The sequence below is a fragment of the Megalops cyprinoides genome, chromosome 8 (assembly GCF_013368585.1).
Source record: "Megalops cyprinoides isolate fMegCyp1 chromosome 8, fMegCyp1.pri, whole genome shotgun sequence".
NCBI lineage: Eukaryota > Metazoa > Chordata > Actinopteri > Elopiformes > Megalopidae > Megalops > Megalops cyprinoides.
In genome coordinates, this window is record NC_050590.1 from 5,926,905 (window position 1) to 5,951,378 (window position 24,474).

Genomic DNA, 24,474 nt, shown 5'->3' on the forward strand with positions numbered 1-24,474 from the left:
AGCTCTCACTCCACGTCTTTCTGAGCACCGGGGCGGCAGTGGAGACATGGAAGGGCTACAGCGCTCAGAAGTACCCCCACGCATTTTCTCAAAAGTGAGCAAAAAAAAAACATGAAAAAAAAAACAATAATAACAGTGAAAATAATAATCTGATAAAATAAGACTCAAAGTTATTTTGGGGTCAGTCCACGTGTAATTGCTTTAACTTGCGCTTGAGACTTGGCCACAGTAGTTATTACAACAAATGTATGTACCACTTTTCAAGAAGGTCCTGCCAAAGCCGAGATTTCACGCAGCATAACCTTTTTGCCTTGGCGAGAAGCAACGTAGCCAGTCAGTCTAGTAAGCTATTCCCATGAGAGGTCTGTATGTGTCTGTGAAAATGATTCAAAACTACAGAAGGGAAGGAGTATGCACCACACACCACCAGAGTGACGGACGTGCAAGACTAGCGTGAGCTGATCAAATGACGTCTTTTTCCCTTAACTAAATCGGAATCGCAATTCCTAGAATCTGCAGCCCCCAAAACGAACAAACAACGAATAAATAGAAAAGTTAAATCTGTGCGAAAAAAAAATGAACTGTGGCTCATAATGGCTTTTGTGAGAAAGGGCAGACATGACTGCATGAATCATGTTTCGGGCGGGACTGAAAAACATAAACTGGCCCGACCTCCGGCAACAATAAAAGCGGCGGGCTTGGCAGGACCGTGCCAACAGCGCGGGGAGCCACGCCCAGGGCAAAGTGCTGCAGTCATGACTGGCCTGGACCACTCCAGAGGACAGGAAGTCTCAGCTGCACAGGAAATCACATCACCGCCAGCTCCTCTCGTTTGGGGGATGCAGCATGTGTGCATCTGCATCTGTGTGTAAGAGTGTGAGTGTATGTGTGTGTGTGTGTGCGTGTGTGCGTATGTGCATACACATGTGTGCATGTGTATATGTCCGTTCATGTATCTATTTTGTGCGTGCGTGTGTAGATGTTACTGTGTATTTGTTCATGTGTCTGCAATTGTGTGTTCATACATGCACGCATGCATGTTTGTGCGTGTGTGTTTGTATGCGTGTGCGTGCACGCATGCATGTGTGTGTGCGTGTGAGCGTGTGTGCGCACCCGTGTGTGTGTGTGTGTGTGTGTGTGTGTGTGTTTATGTGCGTACCTGGAACTGGGCACTGATGCTCGGAGGCTTCTTCTTCTTGTGCAAGTGCAGCAGGGACTTGGTAATGCGGTCGTGTAGTGTCAGGCTGCTCAGGTATTTCAAAGACTTGACGTCCAGCAGGTGCTATGGAGGGAGAAGCGTCACTGTGTCACTGACTCTGCACAACCGACCTATGTCTCCACTGACCTAGCCTAAGTGTGTCTCCACCGACTCTACCTAACCTGTGTCTCTTCCACTCAACACAACCAACCTGTGTCTCCATCACTCAATACGACCAACCAGGGCTCCACCACTCACTAGAACTGTAACATCACTCATTAGGGCAGGTGATAGAGGCTTACCTTTGGCAGGCTGGGCTTTACCCTGTAGTTTTTATTCCGCCTGTAAGAAGCAGAAACAGTCACATTCATGTTTCAAAGCATGAGACGCACCATCACCATCATCAGCAATCTCTCTTTTTACCACTAGGGGCACTCACATGAGGATGCCGTGGGCTCTCTCCAGGAGCTTGCTGCTGGTGGAGTTGACGAAGACTCCGTCCTCTTCCAGCAGGGACCCTGTCGATGACAGGCGTCCCTGCCTCCCGCTCCGCCCGTTCCAGCCCACGCTGAAGCTCTCTCTGCGAGAGGGGGAGGCCAAACACACACGCACACGCTCAGGGAGGCACGCCCATTCTGTGTACAACATAACCACGCTGACCACAAACCCTACACCATACATCACACTCGTCTCGAAAAGCTCCGAGGCAACGCCTGGAGTTCTACTGGAGCACTGGAGCGTGGAGTGGAGAAGCCTGCCTTTCCCCTCGAAAAAGCATTTGTGTTCCTTCCTAATTTGGTAGGACGACTTATGATCCCCCCCCCCCCCCCCCCCCCAGATCCAGGTCAACTCGACAGAGTGTATCACCCACTGGATCCACATCAAGCACTCCCCAGAGCCTTGACCTCTCCGTGAGGTAAACTGCTTGTTATTCCATTCCCTGGACAAACATACAGTGCCGATCGGAAAGGGGGTTAGCCCGAATCCCAGTGAAAACTGTTTAACACGAAACTACTTAGGGTCTGCGCAGAAAGTCAATCCGCTCGGCCCCGACTGTGGTATCAGAGCAGAATCCACCCCTCGTCAGAACGTGGTCCGCAAGCCGCCAGGCCTGGCCAGATTATTTATCCAGCTCCGCATATTATTTATACCTCTTCCACCGGGCGTACCACACACAGACGCACCAAACACTGCAGCCAAGAGAACACACACACACACACACACACACACACACACACGCATGCATGCACGCATGCACACACACACACGCACACACACACACGCACACACACACACACACACACGCATGCACGCACGCACGCACGCACACACGCACGCACACACACACACACGCACACACACACACATGTGTACTCAAATGCACAAACGTGCGCACACACACACACACAAACAAATAATATTACAGCAAGAGAACACATACTTACATACAAACAATATTACCCCCAAGAGAACATACGTGCGCACACACACACACACACACACACACATACACACATACACACACACACACACATACACACACACACACACACACAAACAAATAATATTACAGCAAGAGAACACATACATGCACGCGTAAAAACAATATTACCCCCAAGAGAACACAGTAAACCACACACATACACACCCACACACACAAAACATATTACAGTCAAGGGAACACACACACACACACACATACATACTAAACGATATTACAGCCAAGAGAACACATACGCATACAAACACATACACGTACACACGCCATACACAAAGATACACAGCAAAACTGCAGCTATACCAATGCATACCACAATACCACACACATACACACACACACACACACACACACACCAAAAACTGGCTATGTGGAAGTGCGCCACACACAGGCATCACTAAACAATTGGGGGGGCATTAAAGACCCCCCCCCCCCCCCATTCGTCCGTGTGCTCTAGCAGAGAGCAGTAAAGAGGACAAGCAGGGAGGCCTTACAACCATTAAATTAACAACCAGACTGGGATCCCAAGGATTGTGCAGTATCTTCTGCGGTGAAAGTGGAAAAAATGCAGGAGATTTCATAAATGCTTCCCTCATTGGACTGCGGTGTGAGAGCTTACAGCAAGGCAAGAGTTTGGACCCGAGTCTAACACGCTGCGGGTTCTGCGTTCGCCTCGCTGCTTTGCTCTCCGCCGGTCGCGTTCGGGCTTTTCTGTATAAGTGAGCGTGAAAAGGACCCAGGGGGGAAATCTTGCGCTCAATCAAAGGAAATTGGGTTTGCGTTCAAGAAAACAAGCACGTCCGCTACAGCAGCGTTTTTTGCCATCAGAGGTAAAGAGGTGAGATTTCGTTGCGATCTGGTGATTTAAACGCTCGCCGCGTTCGGAGATCCTCAGCGCAGGGGATCGTAAATAATATCACTTTCGCCCAAAGTAACGTGGCCAGAAGGGCCGTCGTGGGAATGAAGGAGCTTTCCTCTGAGGCTCGTCCCGTGTCAGAGCCCATAAATACAGTTGGCCATCCCCCCCCTCGCCATCCCCTGTCCCCTGCCCCCTGCACACAGCTACGTTGAGCACGCTGTGCCACGTGAGCTGGGCAGGAAACAGGAAGGGGCTGGACCACAGCCAGGCAGCAAAAACAAGGTGGGAAGCGCTGAAAATTCCTCTGGCATGCGAGCACCTCTGTCTGGCTCCGGGACGAAGGCCGGGCCCTGGGCCTGCGTCTGCAGAGAGCCCGGGGACAGAGCCCAGTCTTGTGAGCTCCTCTGTACACTTGACCCCTGCAACCTCTGGCCCGGTGCGCTACCCAGACAGCTACTTCAACAACAGTATCCAGTATCCTGGGGCGAGGAGGGAGAGCAGGTCTCTCCCCCCACCCCCCCCCCCCCCCCCCCCCCCCCCCCCCCCCCCACTCCACCCCGGCAGAAATGCCTCTCATTCAGCTCCTCTGCCCCCCCGCTAAGAGCAGCCACGCCGGGAGAAGAATGCGCAGAGCTGCTGCCTGCTCTGGCGGGAACACAATGCACAATGTGATCTCCACCTGAACGCGAAAACGTCCACCACGCAAAGCCGACTTCCAAAGCCGCCCACACCGCAACGGAAGGCTCCTTCAGCAGCACTGCTGGTGACAGACTGGCAGATGCTACGCTAACGCAGTCTTCTCAATCCTACCGCTATGGTGGTACGGGGTAGCGAACTGGAGCAACTATTACGTCTTCAGGCACGCAAAATTTTTCATTTATTCTAGCGACCACTGGGGTCAAGAGCATGAATCTAGAAATGCTTGCTCAACTTTACTACTCAAAGGAGCCGGAGTAAGAAGACAATACAATAATTATCACTAATTCCTAACTGACTTAACAATTCAAAATTTATGATTATGCAGTAGAAATTTTACAATATATATTATATATAGTAACACACAATATATAAATATTATATAATATATAAATATTCTAATAAATTATTAAAAAATTATATACGTATAGTATACAAATACATTACACATGCACAGATGTACACTTTCGTTAAATACTAGTTGTGACTAAATCCAGACTCCAGCATCATTACTACAACAACAAAAAATGTCACCTTTATTATTATTATTATTATTCGTTTTTATTTAGCAGAAACAAGCTTCAGCACTGGGTGAGAGGTACAGGGAGCGAATCGCTTGGGCCTATTTTTGCGAAACACACCGGTTCTTGTAATCCTGTTCATGCTGAAACAGAGCAGCGGCTGAGCCAGGCTAATCCTATTGGCGAGTGAAAAGGCTTCTTGGAGCGAACGGGGCGCCGGGTTTCGGCAGGGGTCCCCACTGCGTCTGAATATTCGTCAGCTCCGGGGATGCCTTCCCCAGTTCATATCTCCACCCTGACATCACACAGGAAGCAGCTGCCCCCGGGAGCTTAGCGGACAACTGAGTAGCCCAGAATGTATGTGTGCGGTTGTCGGATCCCGCGGGGTTACCCATGGCGGCCGGGGGTCCCCTGAACAAAAGCCCTGTTGTTGAGGGTGGTCAGAGCATCCTGAGTGCAACTGGGCTGGGGCAGTGATCTCAAGCGGTGCTGTAATTCCGGAGGTATGAGGCTCGGGGGGCAGTGGGCGTCCGCGTGGTCTCTGCCTGTTAGGCATCTGTCTGACCCAGAGCGCATCATAGCTCCAGAGCTCTGAGTGTAGGGCCATCCTACAAACCTCCTTCACTAATTCATCTGTAGGCAGGAAGTGGTTCTGTTTAATCTCAACAAGCGTTTGGTGGGAACTCAGTCCTCTTTCTGTGTCATACTGTGGACTTCCATGTGCCCCACCCAAACAGCATACTGTCCAATCAAATTACCGGACACATCGGTGCACTTATCCCTGAAGTGGTTCAGGCACACGGATAGGGCTTACCGTGGCGACTTCTCGTTCAACGTGTTGGTGCCTTGCAGATCTGACAATGGGGTCCGGGGACTCTTCCGAGTGATACCTGACCGACACAGAGACAGCAAAAGGTTACAGGACGTGTACGCACACGCACGTACACACAGACACACAGAAAGACAGACAGAGTGGGGATTAAGGGATAAACTTGCATGCACATATGCACGGATTCACAGACAGAGAGACAAACTGACAGAGCAAGGGTTACGGGACACACACATATGCATGCACACATACATGCACGCACACGCTCTCACACACACCCATATGCATGCACAGACAGACAGAAAGACAGACAGGGGTCAAGGGTTAATTGACACACATGCATGCATGCACACAGAGACATGCACACACTCACCTATGCATACATGCGTGCACATACACATACACACACGCACACAAACACACATATACACGCACACATGCACACACACACACACACACACAGACAGACACAGACAGACAGGTAGACAGACAGACCAGGGCTTAGGGGACACACACACATCTAGGAACACAGACACACACTCACACACCAATCGGGGGTTTGAAAGACACATGCACACAAACCCAAACCTCACCACTATATACCTCGGGTGTTACTGAGCGGTGGAAGCCTGCTACTTTTTTCCTTTTTTGTTTTTATTACTTTAACTCTATTCAATTGAAGTGTGTTAAGATACAAAGTTCAGTGTAGGCATTGCTAATATGTATGTATGTGTGTATGTTTTTTAAATCACATTAAGTATGTCTTATGGGAGAGAAAGCCAAAGGCAAATTTATGCTTTTGGGTGGGTTGTTGTTATTATTGTTATTATTATTATTATATCCTTACTGGAAATGACAAGCATACAGCTTGTTTCCTTGGGGCCAAGCACAAAAACTGTTGCTGGTTATAAAGGAAATGTGAATGTGGACTATTTTCCTTTCAGTGTGCAGAAAGTCTCCCTAATTTTGCCGTCATAAATAAAGTGCTGAGCGCTAACGCTACGCTCTCGGAGCCGGGAGGGTGGGCGCGGTGCGTGGTGTCCAAACTCGAGGGGAAATCAGGAAATCCACAAGGAATGTCTGGACGAGCACTGGCAACATGGTACTATAACTTCAACTGCGGATCCTGCACTCTTAACTCTCTCAAGACCTGACCAAGACGAGTGCTAATCTGAAAAGCCCCATCTCACGTTTTCCTCACTCTGAAATGGTTTAAAAAAAAAAAAAAAAAAAGAAAACGTTCCCAGCAGATCTCTTTCCGTTGTCTGTAAAAGGCCGAATAGCAGACACGGGAGAAATGTGGAGAGCGTTAGTCCTCGATGAGATGTGTGTGCGTGTAAGCGACAGAGGGCCTCAGCCGTGATAGTATTTAAGGACTAAAGCACGGCCCCTGGACAGCTCCAGACCAGATCGTTTCAGAGCTCCTGCCAAAGAATATATATACGCAATTCAAAGAAGCAATCATCACTCATTTGAGTGAGGTACCCCTTGGAACAGGGTCGGAACAATAAACCAATTTCATGGGGAAACCATATTTTGGTAATTGCGATTGTGTTGCATTTTGGAAGCAGTTTGAACTCTTGTCCATCAGTTTTTATAAGTACGACTGGGCAGGGGAGTGAAGGAATCCATACACTAAAATATCGGTTTCTAAAAAAAATGAGGTCTGTTGCCAGTCAAGCTGTGTGCCATGAATAAAAAAAAAAGCAAAAAGAAAAGTCTAAATGGAATTCAGAACCCCGCTTATTCAATAATATATTTCAACATGACAAAATTGCGGTAAAGGCTATTACGGTAACTAAACTGTAACATGAGTATGTTTCAGGGGCATGCCACTTACAGTCAGTAAATTCAGTTATGGTTGATTGTGAGTGAGAAATTTGTTATGAGGTGTTAAATGGTAAAAGGTATGACTCGTATATTAAATCTCCTACCGATGAGCGTTAACACACAGGTTACGCAAAGAATGAGTTATTATTTGTTGCTCTGTGCTCATATTTAATGCTGATTACCTGCTGGTCCACAGTCATGTCACTTTAATGTGTCTTGGTGATTCTCATGGACTTGAAAGCATCAGCATTACAAAACACCTAACAACAGTTATTACTTTATTTTTTATTTCATATCACAGGGACAGTGCATGTTGATGAAAATTGCTGTAAATGTGCCAATGTTAGCCAAAACAGCTCATTTTCATCTGTAGTCCCTAGCCAGACATTAAAATGGCTATCTCATCTGCCTTTTTGGCGTTATTAAAATGACCATAGACATGGTTTTGGGTTTATGGTTCTACAGTGTGAGTTCTGTCAACTTGCTGCAGATGATATTTAGAAACCACCTCATCATGCAAGCTTCTACACACTACCCACAGTAGCTATATAGCTAGTAGCTATTTCATACCAAAATAGCTGTGTTGCTAGTCTTTCATTGCACACACTCTCTCAGCAAGCAGTGATGACAATTGGTGTGGTGTGGAGAAAGACTCCCACCCCAACATGCCTTACCCTCTGTCTGCCTGGTCCAGCCAGTCCCCCCCAGACACCACACTAGCGCCTTAGGGGGGTACAGGCTAGTGGTATGCTGGCCACACTGCCCCCGGTGGTGAAAGAGGGCAGTACACCTCATGGCTGCTGGGTTCTTGTGTGATTGGTTTTCAGAGGTGTTATAGTGAATGTTGTAGAGCATGTGTGTGTGTGTGTTTGTGTGTGTGTTTGTGTGTGTGTGTGTGTGTGTGTGTATGTTTGTGTGCGTGTGTGTCGTTACCATACCTGTTCATGCGTCAGGGGGACATGCGGTGCCAGTCGCACCCCTGGAGGGGGGCAAGGTTAGTGAGAGGAACTGGCAGAGGAGCCCATGGGTCATGCAGGGTGGGTTATTCGGACACAGACAGGAGCAAACCGTGACGGGGAGGTAGGAGGAGGACGTGGAGACCAACTGACACAGAGTCTGGATCATCTGGATCATCTGGAGCAGGGCTGAGTGACACGGGACACTTCACATGGGGCGTGGCTTCCCAGGAATTCCCCCTGACATAATCTAAGGGCAACGCTCTCTGCTCTGATACAATCTACATGGCCGAACTAGAGGGACAGTGTTAGCGGCAGAAATTTCGAATGTAGAGCCAAACTCAGCACAAAGCACTTGGAAGAATTTCCCTAAAAAGCGATGCGCTGTCGGCCAACAGGTCCAGATTGTAAGCCGGTTTTGGAATTATTGAGTCTTGAATTCAGGAATAATGTCTTAAAATAATGCATCACAATTTACGCTGACTGCTGCTTCGGTAACACCGAACACAAACGGGCAGTCTGGGAAATTATGATCTGGGTTTGCAGGGCTATGACTAACAGCTTCTGAGATGCACTTTGATTTGGGAGAGACTACGGCTGGGCTGAGAGCTACATACTCGGGGTGGAACAGCTGAAAGATTGGGGGGGTGGGGGGGGGGGGGTGTTGAAGGGTGCAGTTGGTCTCCTCGCCCTTTTTTTTTTTGGTCCCAGGTGCGTGGAGTGAGGAGAGAAGATTGTGGGATTGCAGCCTTACTGTACTTCTCCTCTTTGCACCTCTGCAGGATCTCTAAGCTTCTCTGATGCACAGGGTGATGCAGAAAGCTAAAACTATCCACACTTTTCAAAACGGCACACGGGGCAGCATCATCATGCCCTTGGGGAGCAAAAAAAGGAAGAAGAAGAAGAAGAAGAAAAAAAAACAAAAACAAAAACAAAAAGAGGACAGAAAGAGAGGGGGGAGAGGAGACAAAAGAGAGAGAGAGAGATTATAAAGAGAAGAACGAGAGTGCAATCTACAAGAGAAATAACTGCAAGGCTTACAGAAAACAGTCACATCGAAACTGCCTCTGTGTGGCGGAGACGGCTTTCTCGTGTTGGTTCAAAGCAAGCCGGGACGGGCTGTGCTTCGGCCACTGCATACGCCTGGCCAGTGAGCGCGTGTCATCTGCTGTTAGCTCTCCACATTCAGAGGTCCCCCCCACCCCCACGCACCCCCCCCCCCCCCCCCCCCCCCCCTCCTCTGGGCAATTGAGTTATGACTTGGAGGGTAATTTAATTATGCTAAATTAAATAAATCTAAGCTCAAGCACATTTCTGGCAAGCCCAGGTCCGAGTATTGAAATGCCTTATTCCCAAAACCACAAATCGATGTCCTTTCTAGAAGGTTCCAGGCTGGGTGGGTTTATGCCAAGAGCGTGGAGAGGAATTTAAAATTGAACAAACTCCCTTAAAATGACAGATCCAAGGCCCTGTGAGAATTTCGGGGAGTGTCGCAGGCATGTGGTGGTGGTGGTGGGGGGGGCCTTGGGGTATCAAGTGAACTGAGTCCAGGTCATCTTAAACAGAAGGCCATTCTAATCTGGAGAAAGCCAATGGTGACAGCTTCCCCTCCATTAGTGATGATCTGTCCCACAGACTGACACGGCTCCTGTCCCTACTGACAGCCACCAGAGATATGATCTAAACCGCCTGATTAAAGCGGAACTACAATATGTTATGGAAGGAGTAAAATATGTTATGAGGGACTACAATTTGTTACTGAGGGACTAGATTATGTTATGGAGGGACTAGATTATGTTATGGAGGGACTAGAATATGTTACTGAAAGATGGGGACTGCGGTATTGAAAGACCAGGATTTGTAAAACAACCGAACTGGATCACTCGGCCTCTCTGAGCTGCCTGGTTGTGAAAAACTGAAAGTGTTTGCCTTTCTCAGCATCCAGTGTGGTGCTAACGTTCTGTCTTTGTACTTAGTGCGGCTACAGGGACAGTACACGTGCTTGTTTTCTCGCTAGCTGTTTATCCAGGAGCTTAGGCAGCTGTGGAAGAAGGTGGCTGTCTGCAGAAAGCCAAGACTGCCGGAGCTATTCATGCTGCAGGCAGGAAGCAGAGTGGAGACACGGCCTGGCTTTGACTGCACTGCACCAGGGCAAGCACACGCACACACACACTCGCGTGCACACACACTCGCGCGCACATACACACGCACACACACGCACACACACACACACACATACACATGCACACACACGCACACACACAAACACACATACACATGCACACACACGCACACACACAAACACATGCATGCAAACACACACAGACACACACACGCACACACACGCACACATACCCACATGCACGCACGCACACACGCACACATCCACACACACGCACACACACACGTGCACACACACACATGCGCACACACACACACACACACGCACACGCAAACACACACGCACGTACAACTGCATACAAAGCCACACACACACATACACACGCACGCACAACTGCATACAAAGCCACAAACACACACACAAAAGCACACAAGCACGCAAGCACACACACCCACACACATACGCATGCCCGCATCTGCACACACACACAAGCACACACACACACACACACACACACACACACACACACACACACACAGATTCTCCCTCACTCCTGCACAGCACACCCTCCCTCTGCCAGAGCGCACAGCTCACATACGCGCTTTGTCAGAATTATGCCTGGACTGTCAGCTCTCATGTATCACCATTGGTCTAATGCATCAAATCCTATTAATTAAGGCAAGTGTGAGCAACACACACACAAACCGTGATTAATGCTAATTACGGGGTAGACAAATTAATAGCGTATTCAGTTACTGCTTAACTGACGTTTTGTTCCACAAAGATTATAATGTGGTCTGACGATTAATTCTGTGCTCTAAATATATTCAAAATGTATTCAGTTTTGCGTCAGCTTGTTTTTTCCCAAGACACATCAAGCGGAAGCCTGGGAGCGTGGGAGCCATTCCAATTTTGATGACATCACAAGCTTCGGAGCTCGCAAAAACTGAGCTGAGAGCTGTGATCACACACTTCAGAGAATCTCCTGTCTTTAAGACAACAGTCTCTTTCAAAATCTCATACCTGGGGCTTGGCCTGACCCTGTGGTCTATCTCACACATGAAGAGGGGAGGTTTGCGTGAAAAACATTGATGAAAGACCTCAATGATAAACTGAACTTTGCGTTGGTGCAGTGCTCAGAGCCCAGGCACGGCAGCAGACACACAGCCAGCCACACCAGCCTGGCGCCACAACAGCAAGGTTCTCATTGCCAGTGAGAGCGCCTCCTAGCCACCGCCGCCATTAAGTGCAACCAGTGACACTCCGACGCTGAAGCGGAGACACCACCCCCTACAGCCAGGGCACTCAGCAGTCTCATCACCACTAATACTGCAAAGGACCTAAACACACAGCATTCAAACCCAAAAAAAAAGAAAAAAAAATGCCAAAAAACATCACGTTCTCCTGTGTTAGCCTGTACAGTGAAAAAAAAAAAAAAAAGAAAAAACACACATGGCAACGCAGCAAGACAGAGAGGGAGAGGGCTTGCGTGTGTCACACTACGTCAAGACAAGAGGAGCCGGAGCAGAAGCCTTTAAGCCATACGTGTCTGTCTGAATGCTGTTGTCATATTGTGTGCAGCATGTGACAGTGTGAGGGATTTAAGAGCCAACAATCACATCTGTTGTTGCAGGGTGAAGTCGAGGCAGTATTCATAACTTGCTCTTATATAACAATAAGATGAAAGCAGCTTTTTCTCTTTTTGTTTTTTTTTTTTTTTCTTTTGGTAAGAATGTATATTTGAAGAGCCTGGAGGCCCAAGCAGCCTCCTCGGCCAATGAATAATGGAGGACCCACAGTGTGTCCTGGATTGTGAAGTCAAACTCATTTAAAGGTTGGAAATGTTCAGATGGCATGTTATAACGTGAGAGCAAGTTTTTTTTTTTTTTCCAATCCAGGATTAGAGCTTTTTGTGCAAATTTTATGGTCAGGCTGGCCACACTCAGAGGCATAAGTCACTGCGGGGTAGAAAAAAAACAATGACTCACGAGAGCGTTAAAAATGATGCATCTTGTAATTCAGTGACTCAGTGAGCGTGTGCGTGCATTTGTGCATGAGTGCGTGCGAGCATGCGCGCGTGTGTGTGCAGCGCGTGACTCTCCTGTACGTGGTGGGCTGCGGACTCACCGCTCTTCTTCTCCACATATCTCTTGCCCGCCTCTCTGAAGGCCACCATGGCTCGGAAGTAGGCCCTCAATATGGCCCAGCGGAAGGTGGCCACCGGGTCGATCCCGATCAGACCGCAGATGAAGGCGTTCTTGCTGCTCTTCAGCAGGGCCACGATGTCGGGCCTCATGTGGTCCGTGTTCTTCTCCCTGAAATCCTGTGTGCAGCGAAGGGACAAGACAAGGGTGAGACTGACCTCTTCTAACAGATCTGCTCTGGAAGGGGAGAGACCCACCTCTGCTCTGACTGCAGGAAGGGGAGAGACCTCCCTCTGCTCTGCCTGCAGGAAGGGGAGAGACCTCCCTCTGCTCTGACTGCAGGAAGGGGAGAGACCTACCTCTGCTGTGCCTGCAGGAAGGGGAGAGACCTCCCTCTGCTCTGACTGCAGGAAGGGGAGAGACCTCCCTCTGCTCTGACTGCAGGAAGGGGAGAGACCTACCTCTGCTCTGACTGCAGGAAGGGGAGAGACCTCCCTCTGCAGTGCCTGCAGGAAGGGGAGAGACCTCCCTCTGCTCTGACTGCAGGAAGGGGAGAGACCTACCTCTGCTCTGACTGCAGGAAGGGGAGAGACCTACCTCTGCTCTGACTGCAGGAAGGGGAGAGACCTCCCTCTGCTCTGCCTGCAGGAAGGGGAGAGACCTCCCTCTGCTCTGACTGCAGGAAGGGGAGAGACCTACCTCTGCTCTGACTGCAGGAAGGGGAGAGACCTCCCTCTGCTCTGACTGCAGGAAGGGGAGAGACCTACCTCTGCTCTGACTGCAGGAAGGGGAGAGACCTCCCTCTGCTCTGACTGCAGGAAGGGGAGAGACCTCCCTCTGCTCTGACTGCAGGAAGGGGAGAGACCTCCCTCTGCTCTGACTGCAGGAAGGGGAGAGACCTACCTCTGCTCTGACTACCGCACTCTACCCCATGAAGACATGTAACATGAGTTTTCTTTCAAATGGATAAAGTAACTTTTGGCAACATTTTTGTAATATTCATGGCTCAGTGCATCAGTATCACAAGCATGACAGCCATAGGATTTCCTCACTTCAATTTTATGCAACTGACACGTACGATTCAAATGTGCATCCCAGTTCATTCAAATAAGACACACTCTACCTGAAATGTACACAATGAACATTCAAAGTCTGAGAGGTATCATGCAACTTAGAGATGCTGTTTCCACAGAACCAACACCCAGAACCCAAATCAGAGGCAAGCGATTGTTTGTGAGCTCTCTGAATCACACGGTAAAAAGGCAGTCAGTTCTACTGCACAGATCCTTATTAACAAACTCTAATCTGTCAGTCTTTGAACTGCGGCTGACCTGGATTACAACACTGTTAATTAAAACTTGTTGTTTCCCCTGCTGGGAGTTTTCACACAAGGTTTCAATGTTAAAGCCACGGTTCATTACGAAAACCCATGGGCCCGACACTCATACCCATGTTGAAATGAAATGTATCTGCCGAGAAAAAAACTAAAGCAAAAACGCGCTGCCGATTCCAAGGAAATTAAGATCCGGTATAACAGCAAGGAAAAATGTAACAGGCGGGGCTTGCTGGTCCCTGCCACTGGAACAGAAAAACATGTCTGAGTAGTAAATACGGCATAAACCTGCACGGGACCGTTCACAGCGTATGCACCTCACTGGGCCAAAGGAGCTTCTTTTTTTACGTAATGCACAGCTGGGAATCAACCCAAGAATCTGCTGAAAATCCCTCAAAAGGGTCTCTGTGTAGTACTGCTTCTCATCGTGATTAGAAAGGCCTTCATTTACTACCGTTACATAAGAGACACAGCACGTCTGGCCCTCCTGTGCCTGTGTGAGTGTGTGTGTGTGTGTGTGTGTGTGTGTGTGTATGTGTGAGTGTGTGTGACCTGCTGTGGAGGGGCCACTCCACCCCCAGTACAGGGGACCACCGTCAGGTGCACACACGTATTATATTACAATATATTTCATTACATTGTTGTCATTAAGCAGACGCTCTCATCCAGAGAAACTTACATTGGTTACAGTTTTTACATGTTATCCATTTATACAGCTGGATATTTACTGAAGCAATTCTGGGGTAAGCACCCTGCCCAAGGGTACAGCAGCAGTGCCCCAAGTGGGGGTAAACGAACAGGCAACCTTTCAGTTACGAGTCCTGCTCCTCAACCATTATGCTATACTGTCACGCACACATACACATGTGCACACAGACACACGGCTGGCAGTAGCGCACGTCAGCCCACTCACCTTCACCCCGTACTTGACCTTGCCAGCGTAGTGGCGGATGATGAACGCCGGCTCCATGACCGCAGGAAACTCGATGTAGCTGTTCCCCTCGTGCTGCCGCTTGAACTTATCCAGCAGGGTCTGGTTGGTGGCCTGTGGGAAACTGCAACCACACACACAGAAAAACACCCAGACCGTTACACACGCAGAAGAACACCTAGACCATTACACACACGGAAATCACCAAACACCCACACTGTTAAACACACGGAAATCACCAACCACACACACAGAAAAACACTCAGACCGTTACACACACGGACATCACCAAACACGCAGACTAACATTAAACATACAGGAATCATCCCACAGACCACTAAACACACAAAAATGACCAAACACACAGGCCATTCTTGTGCCTAGCATATCTGTTCCCCCGACGCTGATAAGCAGCGGGTTGGGATTCTCTGAGCACAGTTTAATTAACCAGCCCACGACTCGACCATGACACCGCTAACACACAAACAGGTTTCTCTACGCATGCTGCGCTGCCGGCCAGATGGTCAGGCCAGCAGGAAAAAGAAAACCATCACGACCAATCACGTCTGGGTTCTGAGTCAACGCACCGGCCTGGATACGTAAACTCTTTAGCATTCTGGGGCAATTAATAACCATTAGCATCACATTCTTTAATGAGAAGGGATAAATTACAGGGGAAGTTCGCCAACCCCCAGGAAAAGCCCCTCTGACCTCCTGCTCCGTGTAAATAGCCCACTCCTCCACCCAGTAGTTATTGCAACCAGATGAGCAGCGTGTGGCCTGTACTTTTAATACGGCCGCGAGTCAGTATCTCTCTTTAATTTATGCGGGATTTTGACGTGGGGATGGATTTTGGAGCCCCAAGCAGATGCACACCTCCCTCTGAAATCCTCAAGTAAGGAGCTGGGACTCTGCTGGTCAGTTTCCAATGACAGTTCTCAAAAACCTCATTCCCGTAAGAGCTGACCCTTTCAGGTATTGTGCTGAACTGGAACCAAGGCACAGATTACTTTGCAACACTCCAGGCAGCAGTTCACCCACAGCTAATTCATTTATCTTCCCTGGGCATACGCGCTGTGGTCACACAGGGTGACTGATTGATGTTATTTTATGGATGTAGGCTACAGGGATATAACAAACACATAAATTCACCGAGCTCTTACTCAGACAGGGAGCAGCACCAGCTTTGGCCGGTACCAGAACAGAAATACAACCGCAACAGGAGGAGCAAGAACGGTGGCCAAGTGGGGTCTAGTTGTTTTCCTCTGCATGTGTCTTAATGGTGGCTCCCTGCAGTGCATTGTGGGTACACTAAAACAGCCACATCATTGGCTGTGATTAAAACATCCCATCGTGTTACTAATTACTGGGAGGGAGAAGCAATAATGAGATGTAATAGCAAAGAGCCTCTTAACCCTTACTCACACACATGTCACCTAGTGAACTGCCATCAGGAGGACAGTGTGACATAATCTCCTCGTTAACAAAACCATTTCTCAGCTTTTTTTGGGATGAAAATAAAAATTAATTAATTAAATACTGAGCCTGAGGGAGACCTCTCCCACCGAAGCTCTACTATTACTTACGGTTATCTGATTAACAGTGGCTGACTGATACAAATCAAGATGGTGAAATCATTTCAAATCACAATTAAACAAACGCCTGCAATGATGCAATCTAAGAGGCTTGGAGGTAATTATAAACAGAGAAAATTGTGGAATCGACTTGATTGCAGTCATGTGGGTGGATTAAGAGAACAAAAAAAAAAGAGAGAAAAAATTCAAGACAGTATCCAGAAGACAGGGAACATGAGCTTTGGAAAAACAAAGCATGCAGGGTTCAGCCACTTCAAATCATCGGAATTTTTCACTTTGGTTTCCAAGAAGAGTGCAATTTAAAAAAGGAAACCAGTAAAACACCTCTCCGATACTATTCTTAAAAAACATTCAACAGGAAATAAGCGCATGCTCCAGGAAATGGCCGAGAGCTTCTATTCCTGTTGCCAATAAATACCACTTTAACATGACAAAACTAGTTTTGGAAATGATAACAGACATAAAGAAACACAGAGTAATCAGGTGTTTGGAATATCTCTCAGCTCCGAACACACGATATGGCGCTAGGTCTGCTCTCATACCCTTCAGCCTACCAAAATGTGCCCGTTTTTCCACCCATAATCCTCAGCTCTTCGCTCGGGCCCACTGAACTGCTGGACTGATCCCAGGTCAGTCAGGACAGCTCTGGGGGCAGGACACGTCTAGATTATTTCTTGCCTCAGTATGACGGCTGACCGGCCTTCAACCTTCCTTTGGGCACGGAGGCTGTCTCACAGCCATGACTTCATGCTTCATATAAAAACACAGCCGACATTTACCGCCCGGAGAAGCAAGAGCTAAAAAATCAAGCAAATATGGACCGATAAGCCTAAATAATAAAAAATAGAGAGCACAACTGTGTGAACGCAAGACATGGCTCAAACAGCTAACCGAGTGATGTTTCGAACCTTCATCTCAACCGAGGGTGACAACAGACACACATCTGCTGTACTCTTCAACAGTGTTAATTTCACTATTAGCATGAGACAGCCCTGGTGAGTGTTATAATGTCTGCAGTCCTATTCATTGAGAGTTCAAGATCGGCAGTCGCCATTGGACGAAAGGGGCTGTTGGTGGGAGGAGTCCCAGCGCACTCACTTGCACTCCTCGTCCAGCAGATGGAGCAGCGCCGTGGGCTTCTTGCTGATGAGGTTGATGCAGCCGGTGTTGTCGATGTAGTTGATGTTGTGCCAGCTGATGCCCTCCGCGCGGTACTCCTCCTACAGGGTACAGTGAGAAACAAAAAAAAAAAGTCCATTTTAAACAGCCTTATCGTCAATGCGGTCTGAGTGCCACGCGCCACGCTTAAATACAATAAATACAAATCCATCTTTTCGAGCCATCAGAGCGGGGATGACCTCAAGGGGGTTGTTTCCCTGCAGGGTGTCATGGTAATAGGGGTCAGAGGTCACTAAACCAAGCCATTAGAGCCCCCCATTGGGCAGCAAGTCGTCTGTACTTGGCAGGGGTAAGAGTAACCCTTCCTAAACTTTGTCCCAAGGTGACCTCCCTTCAGCAATTCAAGCACTCTGTGAGTCACAAAATAGTAGGACATGATAAACATATGATTAACATAAATACAGCCGCGGTGGAAACTATATGCACATACATCATAATGTTTACTTTTGGGAAAAAAAAAACACACATGAACAGACATTGTCGGTCCACAAAGTGTTGTTTTTCTAAGTTTGCTTTTTTAAATAATGGATTTAAGGATATGGTTCTCTGATCCAGTTTATTTGCATGGGGGGGGGGCTTCCCTGACAGGGTCCCGGCCTCAGGGTTGGAAACTACTGAGTTACACCGAGGTGGGGAAGGGGCAGTAAAAAGGGAGGCCAGGGGTCATAGACATAGAAGGGGCCATTTAAAAAAGACATGCCACCCCTTCCACACAATTCAACCTTCCACAGGGTCTCCTGCGTATTTCGTTCAAAAAGCCCGCCTGGGTTTAAAACACCCCCCCCCCCCCCCCAGCGCTGTGTGAGTTTATGTCAAAGTCCCAGCCTCGGCATATATCCCCCCCCCAGGGACCAGTGTGTCTTTGGGTCACTGCCCGGAAAACAAAACAACATGGCGGCGAGGGCGCTTTGAAGTGCGACTCCAGCGGCCATCCCTATAGCCAGCCATATCCTTCGCGCTTCAGCAATATGAAAGGCATTCTTAACATTTCGCTGTTCTCGTTCTCGCTCTCTCCCTCTCTCTCTCTCTCTCTTTTTTTCTCTCCACGGTTTCCTCAGGATTGCTGGGAAAAGAAGATGGAACAATAAAGGATATAATCCAGCCGGGGTTTAATAAAAATCGATGGAATCTCTTCCCCCCCCCCCCCCCCCCACCTCCTTTAGCCAACTGTTAAAAAGTCAGCTGAACAAACCAGCTAATCTCCCATTTTTTCATCCCACTTCCCACACAAAGAAATGAGTAGAGACACAGGGAACTTGAGTGGTGCTCACAGCCTCACATACCCTAATAGGGAACACACTCTGCTTCATCCTGGGAAGGGAATGAAAGAAAAAAAAAATCAGGGAAGGCAACAACCTAGTCCTCTGACACAGCACAACAAAAAGCACTTGGTTTCCTGGAGTCCATGTTTATAAATGACTGCTAAAAATAACTCAGCTTGACCGTACAGTGCAGCGAAATTCTTACTGTAGCCAAGAAAGGCGGCTAAGGAGCCGTGCTTCTCTACAACACTTGACTGCGGCGTATTGGGATATTTCAATGAGGTTAAAGGAGCGCTATTCATGACCTGTATGTTCCTGCTATTTTATGCATTGTTGCATCCTATTGTGTGTGTTTGCTCGACTGTTGGCCAACAGTCGAGCAGTCACCACATCCACTAAGAGATATTTAATTGCTGCTACAGCCAGGAAGTGCTGCGGGGAACCAATTTAGTGTCGCGCACAGCAGCGGATTCGGCTTTGATAGCAGGCCAGTCAATGCACAGCATTGTTAGCTCAGAACTTTTTTTCTGCAAACTGTTTCTTTAAGTGCGAGAACAAAGCAGGGGTCTGCAAAACCAAACAAAAAAAAAGGATTTCCTGGTCAGCGTGCACCGTCACTTGTATACACGCGAACCCCTGTGTCCTTCTGCGACCTCCTGAGATGCATGTCAGCCCCCTACACACACACACACGTGCACGCGGTCAATAACGACACGGCAAAATGCTACCCTGTAGTTTAGATAGGTGGGAGTCCGGGCTAACTTTAGCCCCTCGTTTAGGCGAGGCCGCCACCACCACAAATGCCTGGGATGGGAGCAAAAAGCAACAAGCCTTATGCAGAAACTGCAGGTCCCATCGCTACCGGCGCCGCAGCCCGCTCGCACGAAATAAGGGCGATCAGATCACGCAGTGTATCTCTGCAGGCCTGAAAATGAATAACAAAAGACCCCGCGGCAGTTTCAGTTCCTTGTTTCCCGTCAGTAGTAAAGGATAACTATGACATCCAACAGTCAGTTCTTTTGTGTGTTCACGCTTCATCCCCCGATCGACGCTGGGCGTCTTGTTTCACTGGGCCTCCAGCTCATCTTCTGTCAGCGTACTTCAGCAGTGCCTTAAAGTGAATACGCTGTGACTGTATGAACCTGCGAGTAAAGGATAAAGTATACCAGAAAGAGACAGAGAAACACAGAACTACAGCCTGTGAAATGTGACCTTGTTTCCCTTTATAGCACATACCTCTAGGCTCCTGGGGGTGAGGAAGGTGGAGCTGCAGAATTTTAGATAGAGAGAGAGGTGGAGTGAGTCTGTACAACTGTCTGTTGCCTGAACACCCCCCACGCCCCCCCCCCCCCCTTTTAACACCACTGCATCTACGCTTTGCTGAGACGAGTAAAGCTATGCCAAGACAACAAGTCTTACAAGCAGCAAGACTTCGGAAACAATTCTCTTTCCTAGGCTTGAATTTGGCTGACAGCACAAACTGAACCCCAGTAACCTCTGGAGAGCAAATCAAATAAAAACATTTACGACATCTCCATAAATGGTGCGGCTAGAAGCAACAAAAAAAAAAAAAAAAAAAAAAACAGACGGGGGAGTGCGTGTTTGTGTGGAGGGATATGTGTGTGTGTGTGTGTGTAGTGGTGTGTTTGTGTGTGTGCATGTGTTGGAGGGGCGTAGCATTAAGGGTTTAACAAGTGAGTGAGGTGTCTGGGTTTACCAGCAGCAGATGGCATGCATGCCTGGCGTAGCTGACGAGCAGCCAACCGGTCCTGCCACCCTGCCAGCCTCTATCCCACCCCTGCGGACTAGTTTCACATGCAAGACCCTCCCCTGAGCTGTAGACCCCACCAATCATGAGCAATAGGCTTCCACATATGCCAATCAAACCCGGTCCACTGCATTACACCCAATACCTTCCACAGAACTCAAACAAGCTCCACCCACCAAGTGATACTTACAGTGTACCCACTGTACAACAGCCTATACTTCCACAACTCAAAAAACCCCCGCCCCTTGCGTGACACGCTATAATTCCATACACCTCAAACAAGCCACTCCCACTGAGAATCACTCAATTATTCCATACACTTCTAAGAGCTTTGGCCACTAAGCAACACCAAATATCTTCACACAGCTGAAACAGGCCCCTTCAACACAGAGCCTAAACACGCAACACTCACTGTTCCATACCCTAAACCTCCACATAAATCTGTCTCAGCCTCACTGCATGATGAATGATTGCACTCTTGTTGTTGTTGAATTTAATGTAATGTAATGTTGGACAGGACTATTTCCATCCACTCTCATGCATTTATTAAATCATGGATGTTGCTACCCTGCATTCAGAGTAAGCTAGCCGCATTACCAGTACAGTGCATGGATGATCACATGCGACACTGTAGCTACGTATTTGTGAGTCAAGGCAGTTCTCAGTTAACTGACACTTTGTGCAAATTATTCTTAGGAAGAGGCGGATGGAAACATGGTTCCATTTGCAGCTGAAATGTAAATATTGAAAGTAATCTCCTGCAGATTACCACGGGTCTCCTCTGTTATTTGCAATGGCCCCTGTTCAAACAGACTGGTGATAACAGCACTGATTACAAGGCAGGGGAGGGAGGGGGTGTATCACAGGTTAGGTGCATAACGCTTTGCAAGTTTAACCTTCGCTGATAACAACCTGCATCATGTGTTCTGTGCAAACAGCAGAAATCACTTAAAACCTAGCGAGTACAAGAGTAAGCACTTCCTACGCGTGAAAGTAACTAGTGCGTGTTTGTACGCTGAAAGCGAACTAGAAGGGACTCGCCATTTGTCTTGCCTGTCCAACTAACCAGCTTCTCTGGGTTTTATTTTAAAATGTGCAGAGACATTTTTTTTTTTTTACTTTGGTAACTAGTTTTAACGTACAGCTAAAATTATATGATACGTGACAGCTGTGAGGAAAAAGTGCACTGTACAGAGAACATCCCTTGGCAACCTTCACAAGAATTGTAGCTGGAAAATCACATACCAGTTTCATCATACAACAAAACTCGATATTACAAACAGACAAATGGGTAAATGCTTGCTAGAACTCCTAGGAGGGGAACATGCCAGAGAGGGATTAAGTCTAACCCTGTTCTTCGACTAAAAAGCTGTCACTACACCAGGCTTCCTGACTGGCTGCGAGACCCTTACACCTCCAGGGTCAATGCTGTATGGGGTGAAAGAGACAGGGAAATCAATAAAGAAGCACCGCTCCAACACAGGGAGGGAATCCCACATGCATGCTACAGTTGCGAAGGTCATCTACAAACTGGCACACAGTTGCATGCACGCAAGCGTGCACACACACACACACACACACACACACACACACACACACACAGTCATACACACATACACATGCGATCACTAAGACAGACAGTAATACACAAGTATACGTTGTAGCTGCATGCACGTACATGCGCTTGCTCAAACGCAGGCTAGAAAAATTATATTCCACACTCACACATACACACACAGGTAAAATTATATTCCACACACACACGCACACACACACACACACACACACACACACACACACACACACACACACACACACGCACACGCGCACACACACACACAGACACAAAGCCCCACAGCAGCTCCTGCCATTTCTCTCCTATCGGGCTCCTCATATTTATCCTTTAATGACTAATCACACAGATGCACCGATGACGAAAAAGAACGACACTATTAACCTTTGCCTTCCTGGGGACCGAAACTCGTGGCCCATGAAAGCAACTGCCTCATCTACCATGGGCAGCATGTGTTTCCATCAGACTGGAGTCTGGAGCCTTAATGACAGAGACAGATGACAGAGAGGCTGCCGGGCAGAGGCCAGTATGATGCTCATTGAGAGTGAAAAGTCATTAGCCACTCATTTAAAGTGTTTGTCCTTTTTTTGCTTCCCCTGCGGTGATTTTTGGCATCTTGCTGATTCACCGCCGCTAATCAGAAGGGAAAGTGTCAGATCCGAGAAGATGTTCTCTCTGACTCCGCGCTTCGTCTGATTCAACCTCCCATGCTTAAAATCGGCAATGAGAGAGCGAGGCTTCACGAACCCCGTAATGGAAGGAGTTTCTGTGTTCAATCAATGACAGAACGAATCAAAAAAAAAAAAAAACCATCTCTCTCCACTGAAACACTTTGTTTGGTTCAACTTGGCGAGTCACTGGTAACACACATTAGCTCCACCCACTATAGCACTACTAGATGAAAAAGTAACATGGTGTACTTTCAGTGAGTCACCTCTCTTCTGATGACATATGACGATGACACACAGTGCCGGGGGGGGGGGGGGGGGGGGGGGTGAAGCCCCCGGGTGTGTCGGCTCCTATAGGGCTGCCTGAGATATGCCATTCATTCAGAAAGGCCAGCTCACTTATGTCTGGATTAACTTCACGGTATATGCAACTGAATCATAAACACTCCAAGACAGCTGACAGAAACTGGGTTAAGCATGGTCTTTCGGGCTGAAGTACTGTCAATCAACAAAGCACACTTCAGTAACAGTCATCGGGAGTTTCAGAAAAAGAACACTCGAATTTACTGAAATGCTTTTGCTAGAGTCTCACCGTCAAGGAGTGCGAAGAGTTGTATAACTTGGAGCATGACTTAGCACACTTAAACCTGTCCTTGAAATAAATCTGAAAGCTTACGGTGCAACATGAAAAAGGTTGTTTCTAAGCCCATTTATTACAACTCCACCTGAGCGAAATACTGGGCATAAGAGAAGTTTAGCTGCAGGTAGTACATCTGAAAAACATTTACCTCACAGTTGGAGTGGAGCGGCTGTACAATATAGGTAATCACTAAACGAAACGTTCTAAACTTGGTATTCAATGTAAGAAGAAAAATGTTTCAGAGATGCTAAATGTACACCCATTTTCAAAAGACAAAGCCCTTCTTTGACAAGACCAGTGACTGCAGAGGCCTGCACTGACTAACCGCCTTTAAATATGCGACCCATTGATCCAATTCCTGCTGTTAAGGAAAAAAAGGAGGAGGAGGCTCCATTGCCCACACGGCCTTTTGTTGGCCCTTCCAGGACCTTGTAAAAAGCTCCGCGGGTCCTATTTAGTCACCTTTTCAAAACAAACACTGAAATTGGCAATCCTACACATCATGACCGAAATTCCTTCTAACCACCATCCCGGCAACAAACAAATACTTCACATCAATTCAAAAAAGGCGGAGAGCCCAGGAGGAATGTCGTGACTCATGAGGTAATCGGTGCTTCGATCTGCTCTGCTGCGCAAGATCCTCGCTCGCCGAGACATTTTCATAAAGTGCATAATTGTGCGGGATTCCTCTCCGATTCGTCATTTCGAAGAATGTGGAGTAGAGAAGGTATTATAATGGAAAAGGGCGGGGCTTTGAAATCCTGTGCGAACGAGCGGAGAGACCAGGGCTTTCTGACAGGAAGCTGCCAGACCCTGGGAGGGCAGAGGAAGAGGGCGTTTTTTTGGGTGGGTGGGGGGTTAGTGGGGGGGGG

At 48.0% G+C, this 24,474-nt stretch overlaps 1 protein-coding gene across 1 annotated transcript in view; it reads right to left on the reverse strand.

The window, feature by feature from the left end:
* The window catches only part of myo9ab (myosin IXAb), a 171,574-nt gene that overhangs the window by 23,274 nt on the left and 123,826 nt on the right, over positions 1–24,474 (reverse strand). Inside the window, exons 13-20 of the mRNA XM_036535787.1 lie at positions 17,611–17,732; positions 14,900–15,041; positions 12,637–12,832; positions 9,142–9,261; positions 5,587–5,662; positions 1,638–1,778; positions 1,501–1,540; positions 1,160–1,282 (exon numbers count right to left, since the gene is read on the reverse strand). Of these exons, the coding sequence (XP_036391680.1) occupies positions 1,160–1,282; positions 1,501–1,540; positions 1,638–1,778; positions 5,587–5,662; positions 9,142–9,261; positions 12,637–12,832; positions 14,900–15,041; positions 17,611–17,732 (960 nt within the window). The remainder of the gene's footprint in view (positions 1–1,159; positions 1,283–1,500; positions 1,541–1,637; positions 1,779–5,586; positions 5,663–9,141; positions 9,262–12,636; positions 12,833–14,899; positions 15,042–17,610; positions 17,733–24,474) is intronic.